Source organism: Chanos chanos, chromosome 2 (genome assembly GCF_902362185.1).
Source record: "Chanos chanos chromosome 2, fChaCha1.1, whole genome shotgun sequence".
In the NCBI taxonomy this organism is placed as follows: domain Eukaryota; kingdom Metazoa; phylum Chordata; class Actinopteri; order Gonorynchiformes; family Chanidae; genus Chanos; species Chanos chanos.
The window spans coordinates 44176814-44193222 of record NC_044496.1 but is presented as its reverse complement, the minus strand read 5'-3'; the positions used below and the strand labels follow the sequence as shown (position 1 = coordinate 44193222).

Genomic DNA, 16409 nt, shown 5'->3' with positions numbered 1-16409 from the left:
ACGCCCCAGCGTGGCTCTTACAAAGAAAAACTATTCCAGTGACACTGAAAAGTAGCTTGTATGTTATTCAGAACCGATGGTCGTGAGGGTGTCTGAAATGTCACTTGCAGTTTACTGTATGTGATTTGCTATTGTTCACTATTTACTAAGACCATTAACTGAAATTTATGCCTGCCACAATGAGAAACCCCTGTTCAAGGGTTCCCTAAACTGTTGCAGCCGTAGTGACCAGTATCAAGCACAGTAATTTAATTCAGTTCCATGAAAAACCTCCTGTGTTCTCCATAGTCAATATTAGGCTATGTGCACCCTCCTACACACACTCTTTCCAGTAAGCAACGAAACAGAATTTCACTTATTTTTCAGTAGTAACCCTTAGGGTCCATTCAGTGTTACTAAATATTTCAGGTGTTGAAATGTCACCTCTCCCAGCAAATAATGCACACACAGTGACATGAGGCTCGCACAGCCTGTTCGGAGCTACAGTTGGCTCTAACATCATTACTGCCATCTAGTGGACATCGGTGTAATAATCAATTTACTTACCTGATAGACGAATATTCCGAAAGCAAAATACTGACAGTGTTTCATACGGAACTTTGAATATCCTTATCAAAATCTGTCTTCACGTGTATGATACCACCAGGTATGATTTAAGAAGTAAATTTCACAGTATTAGGAATAACATGAAGAACTGAAGACTCTTGATTTCAGCCTGACATGTCAACATAAATCTGTCATTGTTTCATGTAAAATTCAAAAAATATCTGCGTTTTATAAGTTCCCTGTCAATGATTTCCACTAATATAGCATTTAGTGGTATGTAAAAGAAAACATAGTCACAAAACAAACAAAGCAATCATACTGAAGGGTAGAATTTTTATAATGATCTTACCTACTGACTATATGTCAAAAGATTCGTAAAGCCCTAACGTTAACAGAGTGGTCATTCATGTATCTATCAGATCATCAAGGACAAAATGCACACACACAAACACACACGCAACCACACTCACACATACACACAAACACAAAAACACACACACACACACAAACAAATCTATGAAAACCACTTAGGTATTCAGGTTATTTAACGACAAGAAGAAAAAATGACAGTAACATACTCACAAATCCCAAATCAAAGCCCTTTCCAAAAACACAGTCACACTGGCATTTACAAGCCAGTAAATATTGAGTAAGTACTCAACTCAGGGAAAAGCAAAATGATTTTTATCACATTCACAGAATGAATATGTTCATGTTCAACACAGCATTTGAGAATGTACTCAATGGAACCAAAAGAAAAAGCAAACACATAAAGATAGAAATCACTAGTGAATATGTGGACAAGGTTGTTCTTACTTAAAAAAAAACAACAAATACAATACCATAGAAACAATACAACTCAATATTCTGAAAAATTTTGTGACTGCTGAAAACTGGCTGGGCAAAAATCTATTTTTGTCCAGACATTTTACTGATACTGCAAATTTCATGGCACTGAACAGCTTACTCATCCAAAAGGACCAGAAAGAAAAGGGAGATCCCTTTGTTTCACTGCCTCCTTAGTCCAACCATACAACACATACAATACACCAAACAACACAAGTTGGCTCTGTCCTTTAAGAGTTGCTGTGATAGTGTGTGTGTGTGTGTGTGTGTGTGTGTGTGTTGTCTTATTAAAAAACAGTGTATTTACAAATAAAAAAAAGTTACAAGTTTCTAAAAATAAAATAGGTTTGACAGTTGCTGCAGTTGTTTGTCGTTTATGTTGGGAATGCTTCATCTTTTGGTTCTTTTGGCAGCAGGTTCTTCGGATCTCTGCCCCCCGCGGGTGCGAGGGGTCGGCGGGCTCGGATCTCGCTTACGTCCCTTTGTCGCCGTGGAGGCCTGAGCTCGTGTTCCGCTGCGTTGTGAGAAAACAAAAAAAAAATGCACAGAAACAATCATAAACATATTAGCTTGTCTGATCACACTCCTACAAGCAGAGAGACAGACAGGTGGACAGACAGATACCGTGTACTTGGAGAGCTGTCTTCTTTTCCGCTGCGCTTACTGAGTGCGCGGGTTGAGGGCTTACTTGGTTTGTTCCTAGAAATGAAAAGAAGAAAAGACAATAACAACATTAATGTAATGCTACTCGTGACCCATTCTGCCAGTCACTAACAACAGTGGGATTAATACATATCATAATCTGTAAAGTCACATGTCCCGTGGTTACCGTTCGGCCTCTAGCCGTGAAGCAGAGCGAGTCGTCGCTCTTGTCTGAGTCTCTTCCTCCTCCTCTTCCACTCCTCCCTCCTCCTTGTCATCGCTCTCTTTCTCTTCCAGCTTTGTGTCTTTCTTTTCTGATGCAGTCTCATCTACATAGGACAGAGTGGAGCGTAAAGGGGAGAAAGTCTTGTGATCACTGGTATTATATCACTAATAACAGATAGTATCATCACTAATCCTGGGCCCCAATATCACTGAGTGCCTTTAGCATGCTGCAGATGCATGGCTTTTGAACACACACACACACACACACGCACACTCATTCACTCACCCATGTCTTCTGTGGGAATGGTTTTAGAAGCCCTGCCCCGACGAGGGGTTTTCCTCTGAGGTTTCTCGGTCTCCTCCTCTTTCTCTGTTTCATCCTCCTTCTCTGTCTCCTCCCCCTACGGAGATAAACACAAACAAATGAACGACTGATAAGAGACCAGTCAGTGCCTTTTTCAGACCCGTCTGTCAAGTAGGACAGTTAGACAGTCAGTCACCGCGCACCACTAACATAACATTACAGTACTTCATTACCCACTGTTTTACAACAGAGATTTTCCTTCTGCTTCATTTCCCATACCACTGTTTCTATCTGCGTAAGTGGAGATCCCTGATGATGTGCTTTGGCATTAAGCCCTATAAACGTCAGAGGTCCACACACCGAGTAAGCTAGACAGCAGTAATGTGGTTTTAAATGCCTTGCTCAAGGCCTCATTAGCAGGGACAGGGATCTTAAGCACATTGTTCATTCTTCCCACTATGTCAGAAATCAAACCCACAACTGAGTTGATGAACTCTAATTGCTGTTCCTGCTCCCTCACCATTTAGCCTTCATTACTCCTCAGTGCATCAGTAATCAATCAGCACCTGAATTTCTACATGTCTGTTCCTTTAACAGCAGTCAACAGAATTCACGGGAGTTTGGGGGTGAAAAAAAACAGAGAGAGAGAGAGAGAGAGAGAGAGAGAGAGAGAGAGAGAGAGATTTTTCACTAACTGCTTTTGTTTTAGTGTTGCTCACGTCTTCTTGTTTCTCATCTTCCTGTTTTTCATCCTTCTCTTTCTTCTCCTCATTCTCCTCTTCCTGCTCCTCTGACTGACTCTCTGAGGAAAAAAAGGGATGAAAAATAAATTTGGGAGGGGAGAAAGTATAAAGCATTACCCTATAAAACAGACGCCTGCCAAAAACAGCATGTCTGTCTGTGTGTGTGTTTTACCAGTATCATCTCGAGCTCGTTTGGCAGAATCCTCTTCCTGTCTGTCCTCATCCTGTGTACACAGACATGCACAGACACATCAGTAACAAACTCCCATTTTAAATACATCCTTAAGCTGGTTTTCATACTACTTCACTGTTGTTTTAGAATCCAAAACTAATGTCAGGTCAAATAAATAAATTCATTTTAATTCTTGATTTCCTGATGCAGACAGAGGGCAAAGTGTGCTATATTTAGTGCCGAAGTGCTGAATTTGTAATTTTATATGACTGAATTTATACAAAAATTGCAGGAAATTTTAATAATAAACATAAACATCAAACTCTATAAACCTGCTATAAACCTGCGGTAAAACTGCTAAAAAAAAACGCTCATTGATGAAAACATTCTATTTGTTTGGTTTTCACGAAGCCGACTCACCTTCCCAGAATCCTCAGTTTCTTCTGACCGTTTCCTTTTAAGGGCAGGATTGGCTGCAGTAAGAGAGAGACACAGGTTGGAGAGTCACAGCTGTGTTAAACACGAGTTCCTACAGAATGGCTATTGTGACAGAGGCACTGTTATGCCTCAGGTGTAGTTGTGTATTGGGTGAAGTCATGGTGAGGTCATGGAGATGCATCTGTGATTTAAATAGTTGTATTTCAGATGTACCACTGATAAGGGCATAAGTGTATAGCAGGTGTAGTTTTCCTGCAGATATAGGTGCGATATGAGTATATTCCACATTGTAGGTGCTGTCAGGTAATAGACGTGGCTGTTATAAGGGTGTAGCAGTATTGGAGTTTTAGATGTGCTGTAGGGGGAGCAGCAATAAAAGGTGTAGCAGCGAGAAAAGTCCAAATACTAACCTGTGACATTGTCTTTGGTCTGTGCAGCTGACCTCCGACCTCTGCCACCCTGTGGAGAACAACATTTCATTTTTTTATTCACATAAATGCACATCACAAAGACATACACACAGATATTTCTACATACTACATATATATATATACACACACACACACACACACACACACACACACACACATATATATATATATATATATATATATATATATTCCTAAATGTTCCCATAGAGTCCATGCATGAGCTGTTTAATAAGCCCACCTTCTGCTCCTCCTGTCCTGTCTCCTCCTCTTTGGACTGAGATGCTGAGCCTGACAGGACAGAAGTTGAGAGGTTTAATCAGGTCATCTGAATGCTGGAACAGTAAAGAAAGGAGACCAGCTCTAACAGTTAAAAGCACCAGCTTACGTGTCTCTCTCAGGGGAGGAGGTGTCGTTTTGGATGACCTCCCTCGGCGCGGAGCTCTCGTCTCTGTGGTCACGTCGTTCCCCTCTTCCTTTAGACAACAGACAAGAGAGTGTAAGAGTTGTCCAAAAAATGAGTCAGGGAAAAAGACAGGGACAGAGAAAAGAAAACAAAACAAAGAGAGAGAGAGAGAGAGAGAGAGAGAGAGAAAGAGAGCGAGAGAGAGAGAGACCGAGAGAGAGAGAAGAAAACACGACTTACTTGAGGAGTGGCTTGCTGGTCATTGCCGGTCTCTTTGATTTCCTGATCCCTCTTGGCTTTGCCTATTACAGTCAGGGACATAAGAGAAGCAAAACTCAGCTAAAGCCTGCTCCAATAAAGGCAAAGCATTTATCACTGTGAATTTACTACTGTGGACAATCTTTAAGCAGATCCCTTCAGTAAATGTCGATTACATTTTGTGTGAGGAGAGGGATAAAGAAAACAGAGTGAAACATACAGAGTACAGGGAGGGTGAGAGAATACAAACAGAAATAGTTGACAGAGACAGAGAGAGAGAGAGAGAGAGAGAGAGAGAGAGACAGAGAGACAGAAAGAAATAGTGCAGAAATAGAGCATAGTGAGATTAACAGAATCATGATGACAAACCACCACTCTTAACAGCAGCTGCTCTCTGATTGGATGATCTGCCTTTACGGGTCACTCTCCCCTCAGTTTGTTCATCCTGGTCAGGAAAAAATGTGTTTGTTTTTCCATCAAAATCACCACTAATAAAGACTAATTGGTCATAAGAAAGTGATTCAGAGTGTTACAAACAATCCTCACCAATTCTGACACATCTGAGCCTTTGTCCTCGTCCTGTCCATCTGATTTAGATGCATTACCTGCAGTAATGGAACATGTGCAACATTTTAAATATAGGTGAGCTGACCAGAGAATGAAACGTGACAGACAGACAGAGACAGACAGACACATACACAGACAGACAGACAGAGAGATAGACAGCTAGAGAGAGAGACAGATAGATAGACTCACTGGCTTGCTTGACTAGTTTTGCCTGGTGACTGTTTTGTGTCTCTGTGGCCTCATCCACGCCAGCCTTGAAACAGAGAACATTTAGCATTGAACATCATAATTAATATTCGAACACACGCTGCATGAGGAAGAATCGGTGAGAAAAATAAGGCATATTTCCTTATCATTTTAACCAAATTTGTTCTGTTTTTTTGTCAGGGTCTTTTTTGTTATTTTTTGCCAGGTTTTTGGTTTTATTTTGTTCTGTTTTGTTTTTTTCTCACTACTTAGCAACAGGCTCTATCAGCTAAGAGACAGTGTGTTGGTGTGTAAGAGTTACTTGTGACTACTTACAGGTTCTGAATGCACTACTTCCTCAGATGTCTTGTTCTGGTCTTCCCCTTAGAGATGGGAAGGAAGAGAAAAGAGGAGAATAGAGCGAAGAACATGAGAGAAAGACACTAGACCATTTTTACATAAAAAATAAAAAAAAATCCTCAAGGAAAGTTTGTCATAAGATCAGAATGGCACACTGACGGTGAAAGACAACAGCAGAACACAGTATTCATGACTCACTTGTCTCAGTGTCAACAGTCTTTACTTGGAGTTTGTCACAATTTTCAACCAAAATATCTGCAGCCCCAGAGTCGGCTGTCCCACAGACCCCAGCATCCGAAACCCCAACATCCGAAACCCCAACATCCGAAACCCCAGTGACAGTCTCCAATGTTGTGGAGCTTGCCTGTCTCTCCTCAGGCTCTGAACACATGGGGTCTGGGGAAAAAAAGCAAGAAGGAGAGAGGGTTATAATTATTAACTAGCCACTGGTGCACGTGATAAAACTCAGAGGGTTTATACTCAACTGCTGTGTTTTCTAAGAGTCATAACTAGCAAGGTCACTGTGAAATTTGTGATGGGTGATAATGGGTGGAACAGATTTTTGAGGGGGATTTTGTGGGGGACTCCTACCAGCATCAATCAAGGCTTGATTGTATGGCTCACTGGTCTTTGAGTCATCTTCATTTGTCTTAATGTTGTCCTGCAAGGCGGAACAGTCGAAACACAAGCAAACACACGCACGCGCACACACACACACACAAACACGCACACATGTACGCACGCGCGCGCGCACACACACACACACACACACACACCACAAGTCAAAAGACAGGGAAAAAGAGTTCAGTACAGTGAATGAGGATAATTGCACTGCTGATTCTATTCCTTATTGATAAGCAAGCAGATTCTGGACAACAAGCAAAATGAAGAGGTGAAAACAATCGCTTAAAACTCACAGACGATTCATCTGGCCGCTCACTGTGTGCTAGAGTCGATTCAGACTGACCGGGGGGTCCGTCATCTGAAAGAAGGATGGTAAAAATGTAAAAACAAACAAAAAAAACCCACCCATATCTACAGGGGCCAAAATCCCAATATACCCAAGAGGCTCCTCCCAGACAGGCTCTTCCCTGTTTCTATGTCACAAATACTCAATCATACCCCTCCAGAGTGGTAGACGAAGCTGAGGACATAAGTGCTCTCCTCTGATTGCATTTCATATACACAGTAAAACTACAGACACAGTCAGTTTATCTGAGTTAAATTCACTGTGAGGGCAGCACTACTTTCATGAATACATTTTAGCTATCACAGTACCTGTTAATACATATAAGTTATGTTTGAAATGATCTCCGTCCAGCACTGTCTAGAATATTTTACATTGCAAAATAAACACATGGCACTTCACATTCTCGCAAACGTACTACCTATTTGAAATTTACTATTTATTTCTGTCATATTATGAAACATGCAGCCACTTGTGTGCTGGTGCACTGGTCTTCATAATTTCTAAACTGGGTTGGCTTTTATAAGGAAACATAGCATCATGTCATTTCCAGAAAGAAAATGAGTTGAACAAAATCTTTTCTCCAATCATATCACGGTAGGATAACAATTTACATTAAAGGTAAAAGTATATATAAGTTGTGAAATCTTGATAATGCTAATGGCCCCAAACGTGACCTTACCTGTTGTACTGACAGGTGACAAAGGCTCAGGCAAAACTTCACCTGGTTTTGTTTCTGTGGTCTGTACGCCATCACTCACATCCTTAATACAACAAAACAAATGTACAATTCAGTATTTACATCTTTCTCTGATTCCTCCAGAAGAGTGGATGAACTCTAGGGGTATAGATACATGCACAGAGATAATCATTCATCGAGAAAATTTACAACTATTCATTAAAAATCTGCAACGATGTTTTGTTGTTCAGAAAAAAAAACACAGTGTACACTTACTTCCGAGGTGACTCTCTCTGGTGTGACTGACTCAGTCTCCATATTCTCCACACCTAAATCAGCCTCATCTACAGCAAGACACAAATTTTAAGAACTCTTATTCACGAACATAGAGTCAAATCATCAATTCTAATAAGCAAAACAGTTATTTTAACACTGCTCTATATTTGTGAAATCTTTCAGAGTTATGGCTGAAGAAACTGGACAGAGTACCATGTTGAGTCTGATTTCTGTCTGATGGCTCATCCTGAGCAGAGGATTGAGTGAGAGCATCGTTCTCAGTATCTGTCTGTGAATCCCCGGACTTCGCTAAATGTCCTTCACTGGCAAGGTCAACCACAGAAGGCTCTGGCTGTGTGGTATCCACGGTGACCTGCACCGTACCCATTTTGACAAGCTGCTGCGTATCCATGGTGGTCTGTTGCATTTCCATGACAAGCTGCTTCGTTTCCATCGCAACTAGGCTTGGAGACACGGACATTTCTGGGTCCATGGAGAGCAGCGTCAAAGCGGCTTCTTTCATCTTCAAGTCAGCTTCCTGGAGAGACAACTCCTCTTCCTCTCTGTTAGCCGTTCCAGGGACATCACTTCCTGCTGTCGAGATGCAAACGTCCATCAGGCTGAGGAGAGCGTCAGCTTCGGTGGAGAGTCGGTGCGGTTCACACTCCTCATCCTCAGGTTCGGGGGTGACATCACTCAGGGCGTCATACGTGTTATCTGAAACGTGGGCAGGGGTATCGTTGATGGCAGTGACTGGATCAGCCTCACACTGGGCTGCAGTTTCAAGTTGATTCTCCTCTGTCTCTGATCCTTTCTGATTCTCCTCCGCTTTCTTTCCCTCGGTGGATTTCTTCTCATTCATTTTTTTGCCGTACTTGCCCTCTTTTGTTTTCTCGACCATTTGATCCTCCGAGGTCCTCCTCTCTTCTTTCATGCTTCCGTCTTTCTTTCGATCCTTCAATGAGTCTGGTTTGCTGGCGGGCATCACTCCTTTGCTCTTGCTTTCCTGAACTGAAGATTTCCTGTCCGATTTGCTCAAAGAGGGTTGGGATTTCAGCTCCTCCTTCGATTTCAATTTAGATTTTTCCAGCACTGTTTTGACCTTTGATCCAGCCTCAGTCTCCCGTGACTTTCGACTATCGCTTTCAGGTTCTGACATGGATTTCTGGGGCTCGGCGCCACTCTGATCGGGTTTGGATTTCTCTCTCTCAGCCGACCCAGAATCCTTACTGTCTGACCTGTTTTTGACCTTTTCGGGGTGTTTCACTTCTGTGTGACTCTTTGATCTCTTCAGAATGTCTTTAGGATGTTTGTCCTTCCTCTTGGTGCCCTCTGACCCAAGTTCAACCTCAGAGCGTTCCTCTGAAGAGCCAGTAGAGTCTAGACGGTGTTGCTGTCTCAAGTCGTTCTTCACTGGAGCTTTCTCTCCCTTGCCCTTCTCTGTTTTCTCTCTCTCTTTCGGGGCGTCGGAGGATATCTTCCCTTTTTTCCCCTCCTCCGCGGCCTCCCTGCCGCATACTGAGTCCTTTCTATCCACTTTGATCTTTGAGCTCTTCTTTTCTCTGTCATCGGATGCTCCTCTCACACCTTCTCTGTCGTCTCCCTGAATCTCTCCCCCTTTCCTGTTCTCTGTTTTCTGCTTGTGTTTGGATCGCTCATCCGAGAGGCTGCGATCCTTCTCTTTCTCTTTCCTTTCCTTCTCTTTCGGGTGCACCTCCTTGCGCGGGTGTCGGTCCGTTTTCCCTGAGTGTCTGTGGCGGAGGGCTTCCTCTGAGCCCTGTTCTAAGTCCAGGATGAAGGAATGTGTCTGGTTCTTGTCCAGGGCTTTCCGTGGCTCGCTGGCTTCCTCCAGTTGGCTGCTGCTCCTCCTCCTGCGTGTTTCCTCTGCTTCAGAGGTTCTTCTCACTGCTTTTACAGGCTGATTCTTAGTCACTTTCACCGCTTCCTGTGAATGCACAGACAGATCAGACTCACTCAGATCATATTAAATTTATAGAGCTTGTTTAGTGACCCTACACACTTTTTTTTTTTAAATGCAAGGTTAAAACATCTAAACAAAAAAAAAAATGATCAAAAGATCAATCATATCTTTATGTTTGTGACTCTCCGTATAACCATCTTTGATATTTAGCCTTCATCCTGAGAAAAAGCCTGTGGTGATCAGCCTTCATCCAGTTTTTATATATAGGGAGTGTCTACATGTTCATTCTCTGACACCATTTACCCCAAAAGTACTTCACAACATTATTTCTATTAGTCAAACTGAGGCAGAGACAGACAGAGAACGAGCAATCTAAAGAGAGTGAGAGAGAGAAAGGGATAGAGAGAGAGAGAGAGAGAGAGAGAGAGAGAGAGAGAGAGAGAGAGAGAGAGAGAAGACTTGCCTCCTTCTTCAGTGTTTCTCCTTCAGAATCTCCTTTCTTCTTGTTGCTTAAAACATTCTCTTTTCTAAGAGGCACAGTTATAAATCACATTAAATGCATAGTCACATTCACATTAGACAGAGAGTCATATTCACATTAATATTTATAGTAATAGCCTTAATGTTCTTAGAGCCCATCCTAAATCTTGCTTTATAAAGAAAGTTTATGTTCTTATGTTCACAGCACAGTGAGATCACGTTACAAATAACAGACACAAACACTATCAAAAACCCAAAACAAAAATAAGAGAGAGAAACCCACAAACCTTGAATCTCTCTTCCTCTTCTGACTGAGAGCCATCTTCTTTTCCAGAACTTTCCTCTCTTTACGTGCCTCTTTCGCCCTGGGGCCCTGAGTCTCCTGACTGTGTGAGGCAGCTTCCATCTTATCGTCATCTACACGGAAATATCAAAACCACAAACTCAGCAACACTCACACTAACACTCATACACTATCCATACAACGTCACCCTGCACTCCCACGGGGTGACAAAACAACAACAACAACAACAAAAAGCAAAGCAGCACTCACGTACAGTCACGCCACAGAACAATACACACAAAAACAACACACATTCCCACACACACACACACACACTTCTAAACAGCACAAGACAAGCCTGGGCGAGTATACAACAAAGCTGTATGTCTCTGTTAGCAAGATAATAAGAAGTCAAGTTGGAATAATAGGAATCGTAGGGTCCGATAGGAACAATATTCCCTTTTCACCTGTTGGAGAGTCTTGAAGCACGGTGTTATGTTATGCATGATTCTGTTTCACTGTCCTCTGGAGCCAAGTTATTTTTATCATTCATTACTCAAACTAACACAACTTATTCAGAAATTAACACTACAATATCACACGCTACACTAACACACACTCCTTCAAATAGCACCACACTTTCAAACTCACTGAAATGGACACAACATGTATCACAGCACAAACACAAACACAAGACAGAAATACAGACAGTTTGGCTCACTGGAATACAATTATTAATTTGTTTTTGGTTTGTTAGTTTTTTTAAAGTTCGGTTTTGGTTTTGTTGTGGTTGATTTACCTTGCTCTTCTGTCTGAGCTGCCTTCTGTCTGCGTTTCTCCTCCATCCGCTCACGATTCTGCTGACGCTTCAATAAGCGTTCTTCTTTATCCTTGGCCTAAACAACACATCCAGAGAGAAAGAGAAAGAGAAAGAGAAAGAGAAAGAGAAAGAGAGGGGTATGATGGGATGTGATAAACAGTACTTAAATGATTCCTTACAGCAAAGAAATAGAGGTGCATGCAATATGTGTACTCTCTTTCAATGTTTGTACACAGCTATAACCTACGCTGCTTTGTTAGTTTCTACCCGTCAGACCTCTAATTAGTGATAAAGAACACACGATGAGTAAAAAAGAAATAATCATAATTATTTGTTACGGCTCCCGCAGGACCTGTGGCTCCGTACAGAAAACTGACTTCACTCAACATGCAGTCACCGGATGTAACAGAAAAAAAGTACTGGGCTGTTCAGGATGACCTTTGCTGTAGTCTTTTTACGCTCTCTACAAAAAGACATCTAAGATTTCAGTATCACTACTTTTCAGTGTTGCTATGATGACATTTACTAAGATGAGTGGGGAAGATTTGAAGAATAAAAAGCGTTAAAGTGAATCCTCTCTGGGTTAATCTAAAGGCACACGGCTGATGCTGAAAAGAACGGAGCGAAGAGTGAAGCTCACGACAGAGCGCCGACGCTGCTCCACGGTGACCTCGTCGTCAGAGTCGCTATAGTAACGGGAGTAGAGGAAGGGCTTGTGCACGTAGCCTTGGCGTGCCCCGCGGGGCTTCCGTTCTTTATTCTCATCCGTAACATCATTGGGTTCCTTCTTCTGCACTTTCTCATCTGCACCACATACAAACACACACAAAATCATCATCGTCATATCACACACACACACACACAGCACGTCAGCACTGCACGTACACACCTGCGTCAGCATATACATGCACACAACATTATCCGCATAAAAAAAACACATCCAATTCTTGCGTGCAGAATCATTTGGCACACAGCATGCTGATATTCAATGGGACATTGCACTGTAACAACTTCAGCTTGGAGCGACAGCTTTATGGGATTTTGTAGAAAAAGTACACATTGAATTTATCTCAAAAACTCAGCATATTAGAATACTGAAATACAGTCCATCACAAACTCACCCTCTGAGGTTATCTCTCCCTCCTCAGTGGAGTCAGAGGGAGGCGGATCTTCATCACTCTCCTCACCAAAAGAAGAAAGGTCACTGGTATGCACTGAGCTAACTGTGATGTCACTCAAACCATCCAAGTCTGAGTCCTCCAGGGAGTATTCTGACAGGAAAACAGACCAACATTCTGTTTAGAGTTATGTTTCAATGGCTACCTGTCATTCAACTGACTTTAACACTGAACATTTATTTAAATTACAATGAATAAATAAATGAAATGGAAACTCAGTGTAGGCATGACTGAAGCATCTCTCTAGTGAGCCAGTCTTAACACTAAGCACGCAGGTCAAATGGAGTATGGGTGAGTATTTTCATTCAGTTTTTAAGGTAAACATTTCCACCTTCTTTCAGCCTCTCTCTGGCTCTCTGTTGGATGTGCTGTTTGTCGCTGTGGGATTTCTGGGAGTCTGCGTCTTTGCTCTTGTCTCTGCTCTTCCCGGATGCTTTGCCGCCGGCCTTCTCTCTCATGTCTTCGGCTTTACCGTCCCTGCTCTCCTCGCCTTGCTCCTTTGACGCCTCCTCAGTCTCTGTCTCCGCGTCTGCCTTCTCTTTCTTCACCTCCGCTGTCTCTCCTTCTCCTTCCATCTCCTGAGCCACATCCTCAATCTTTAACTCTGCCACAGGCACCTCGGAAACTAACTTCCCATCTTCTGCCCTCTTTTCTTTTGCCTCTTCTCTTTCCTCTTCTTTGTTTTCATCCACATCCTCTTCCTCCACCAGACTCATGTCCATCTCTCCCTCCTCCCCCTGCAGTGGGGGCTCTTTGGGCTTGCTGTCGGCCTCCTGTTTGAGGGAGCTGATGGTATCCAGGATGGAGAGAGCGCTGTTGCTTGAGCTAGAGGCTGGAGCAGACGAGATCACTGTGAGGAAAGGGAGAGCAAAGTCAAACCACAGACTTTTTTTTTTACAGAACAAAACGGGACTGGAAGAAAAAAAACAAAACTGATTCAGCTAAATATCACAGTTTTACTTTTAATGGCTCTGAATTCAACTGTTAGCATCGGTGCATTGTATTACAACGGAAGCTTACTAATAAGCGCATCTGTTTTCAGACACCACGGATTTGTAAATTCAGTGGTCCGTTCCATTAGGTGGCAAAAACACAGGGTTCTGCCATTATGAAAATATTTGGGCCAGACTTGCACACATTCATTTGGGAAACGGCAGCTGTGCTGTTTCTCAGTAGCCAGTAGATATTAGGTTTGACAAAAATGTCTTATGCTATGGGTCTCCAAAACTGGAACTGAAAATGATCAAAACTGGAGCTGAGAATGACCAAAACTGGAGCTGAGAATGATTGATTTATAGCCAAAAGAGCAACAAATTCTGAATGGTGAATACTGAGGTACGATCAACCCTTAACAAGCTCCACCTTCATTCTTGGAATTTTCCAATAACAGCCTAGCAACCATTGCCATGAACATAGCCATGGCTGAGCTCAGACAAAAAAGCAATTTATTTCAACGCAAGTATGTTGGACTAAACAATAAATCTGCCTAATAACTTCACTACGGTTAAGAGATGTGACTGAGGAGCATGTGACACTAATAACAACTTTCCGTTATGGACATTGTTTTTACCCTTTCACTAAATCCAAGACTCCTAGCAACTCATTTCCAAAATCAGCAGATACACACTCACACACAAACACCATGCCAACCTCCCCTCAAGAACCCAACTTATCTTATTAAATACTTCTATAATGGTTATAGGCACTCCTCCAACAGATGTGAAGAGACAGACAAAAAGCTGTTACCTGGAGACAGCATATTGGAATCCTGCATCTCAGGCAGTGAGGACATGCTCACAGGAGGTTCTTCCACATGACTGCCTGGAGACAGGAACTGTCGGACCACCTTTTCAACCTGTGGTCTGAAGGTGTGGTGGATTTTAGGATCAACCACTTGAGCCACAATTCTGTCCACACCTTGCTCCAACAGACCAGACCTGCAAGGGACAAATAACACATATGTTCACAAAATGTATGTGTGCCCATACGGCTCCTGAACATTTGTGGGGCTAAATAATGCTTCAAAAAACCTCATAAGGTTTCAAAAATGCATGAAATAGTGGAATAGTTGAAGAGGGTAACTTAAGCTAAGCTAAAATTCCACTTTCTAAAATACCAGTCAATGGAGCTGACGATCAAGCATATGACTTACTGCAAAACAAGCTGCCTGATGTTGTTCCTCAGTTGGTTCTTGTTCAGCTGAGGGCTCCATGTGTGGTTAGAAAGATGGTTTGAAACAAAGTTGTCCACACGCTGTCTCAAATGCAGGTAGGCAGGCTTTGACAAATACAGGACAATGCAAAAACAAGAAAAGGAGGACAAAAAACAAGAAGAAGAAAGAGGTTGAGTTGCACACACAAAAACCTGCACTAACACAAAAGAGTTGTCAACAGCGTGATGCAGACAGTACGTTAACTACAGGTCAAGTAATACAGGTGCATCTTGCAGAAGTTATACAACCCTTGTCTATCATCACTGTAAGGGATTTGCATGAATACATGTCGAGAAACAAAGAAAACTGTAAGTAAGCGGTCTGCTGTGCCGAACTTTCTAACAATACAGCTTAAAAAAATATAGAATAAAACTCTTATGTCTTCAGACGACATATCTTTATTATTATGGTAAACGTAATTTGAATAATATACACTCTAATCTCTTTAGAATCCAGACATTTGGTTTTTAGGTGAAATTCCAGTCACTGACAATCTGATGCATTTGAGCCTTACAAACTTTAAGCCGCAAACAATCAAAATTAATCCGTTTCTTATCTACCATCTGTATGGCAAGCGATTTTGAGATTTCGTTCATAGCGTTTGTTAGTATAACGTTACCTTTGTGTCCACGTCTGCTAGACAGTCCCTTCTAAACTGATCAAACAAACCCTGAGTTTTTAAATGGTTGACGATCATAGAGACCAGCTGCGGGTCTCCTGGAGGTAATCCAGCCATATGGGAAACTGAATTTACAAACAAAAACTGAAAAATATCAGGAGTTCTTCATTCAAATCCAGTAGCGGTTTCCCTCCTCAGTAGAAATATTTTGATTTCACTGCGAAATGCATGACCCGGATACTCAACTAAGCAACAGGAATAAAACCCATAGGAACGGATCCTCCCTCTTTAGCAACACTGCCCCTGGTGGTTATTTAACAATAAATCACCCCTCCGGTCACATTCTGTTCGTTTCACAAAATATTCTTTTTTATGTTTTATTCAATGTATCTCTCGCTCTGTAAATTTATACTTTAGTTTTGTGAATTTTTCTTTTCAATTTTTTTTTGTTGTTTCTTGTATATTACTGGAAACATTTCTCGGCATTTTCCTGTCGGCGATGTGTATATGGCCATTTTCTATCAGTTCTGTTCAGTAACGTACATTTCAATGACATGGACTGTGTGTTTAATATCGAAGTCGCCCTTCGCGCTGCTAAACTTGATCACCGGAACAATAAAAACTTTGCTGGCAGCGGTGGGATTCGAACCCACGCCCCCGAAGAGACTGGAGCCTTAATCCAGCGCCTTAGACCGCTCGGCCACGCTACCATACCGCTACCACATCGAGTCACTTCGTAATCACTGAATTGCACTTGGCGTCTTCCTACACATACACACAAACGTAAATACACATAAGTATATCATTACTTTCTGATGTTTGTTTCTGATTCTTCACACAGAGCTGTTTTCTC

At 42.1% G+C, this 16409-nt stretch overlaps 2 protein-coding genes and 1 non-coding gene across 3 annotated transcripts; all 3 read right to left on the bottom strand.

The window, feature by feature from the left end:
* Positions 1-3137: 3137 nt before the first annotated feature.
* bod1l1 (biorientation of chromosomes in cell division 1-like 1) lies at positions 3138-13256 on the bottom strand. Its single transcript, XM_030765371.1, has 23 exons — positions 13057-13256; positions 12669-12818; positions 12188-12351; positions 11527-11623; positions 10732-10861; positions 10428-10491; positions 8257-9988; positions 8044-8111; positions 7771-7852; positions 7039-7103; positions 6713-6782; positions 6320-6517; positions 6098-6144; positions 5765-5828; positions 5555-5613; positions 5378-5453; positions 4991-5052; positions 4733-4820; positions 4586-4635; positions 4327-4375; positions 3899-3951; positions 3479-3530; positions 3138-3151 (listed from the first exon to the last, which is right to left on the bottom strand). The coding sequence occupies exons 1-23, from the start codon at positions 13181-13183 to the stop codon at positions 3138-3140; spliced, it is 3561 nt and encodes a 1186-aa protein (XP_030621231.1). The 5' UTR covers positions 13184-13256.
* A 60-nt stretch (positions 13257-13316) lies between these two features.
* bod1 (biorientation of chromosomes in cell division 1) lies at positions 13317-15673 on the bottom strand. The gene is made up of 5 exons (XM_030765370.1): positions 15557-15673; positions 14878-15002; positions 14472-14662; positions 13398-13575; positions 13317-13329 (listed from the first exon to the last, which is right to left on the bottom strand). The coding sequence occupies exons 1-5, from the start codon at positions 15671-15673 to the stop codon at positions 13317-13319; spliced, it is 624 nt and encodes a 207-aa protein (XP_030621230.1).
* Positions 15674-16184: 511 nt separating this feature from the next.
* On the bottom strand, positions 16185-16266 carry trnal-aag (transfer RNA leucine (anticodon AAG)). Its single transcript has one exon. It is a non-coding gene; the product is annotated as a tRNA-Leu (tRNA).
* Between the last annotated feature and the right edge of the window lie 143 nt (positions 16267-16409).

Excerpts from the sequence above, each read along its gene's own strand:
- bod1l1 (XM_030765371.1), bottom strand. The coding sequence starts at position 13,183 with ATGAGAGAGAAGGCCGGCGGCAAAGCATCCGGGAAGAGCAGAGACAAG. Across the intron at positions 6,518-6,712 it reads TCAAGCCTTGATTGATGCTG|ACCCCATGTGTTCAGAGCCT; the intron begins GTAGGAGTCCCC and ends TTTTTTCCCCAG. Across the intron at positions 3,952-4,326 it reads GACCAAAGACAATGTCACAG|CCAATCCTGCCCTTAAAAGG; the intron begins GTTAGTATTTGG and ends CTCTTACTGCAG.
- bod1 (XM_030765370.1), bottom strand. The coding sequence starts at position 15,673 with ATGGCTGGATTACCTCCAGGAGACCCGCAGCTGGTCTCTATGATCGTC. Across the intron at positions 15,003-15,556 it reads TAGCAGACGTGGACACAAAG|CCTGCCTACCTGCATTTGAG; the intron begins GTAACGTTATAC and ends TATTTGTCAAAG. Across the intron at positions 13,576-14,471 it reads TTCCAATATGCTGTCTCCAG|TGATCTCGTCTGCTCCAGCC; the intron begins GTAACAGCTTTT and ends CTTTCCTCACAG.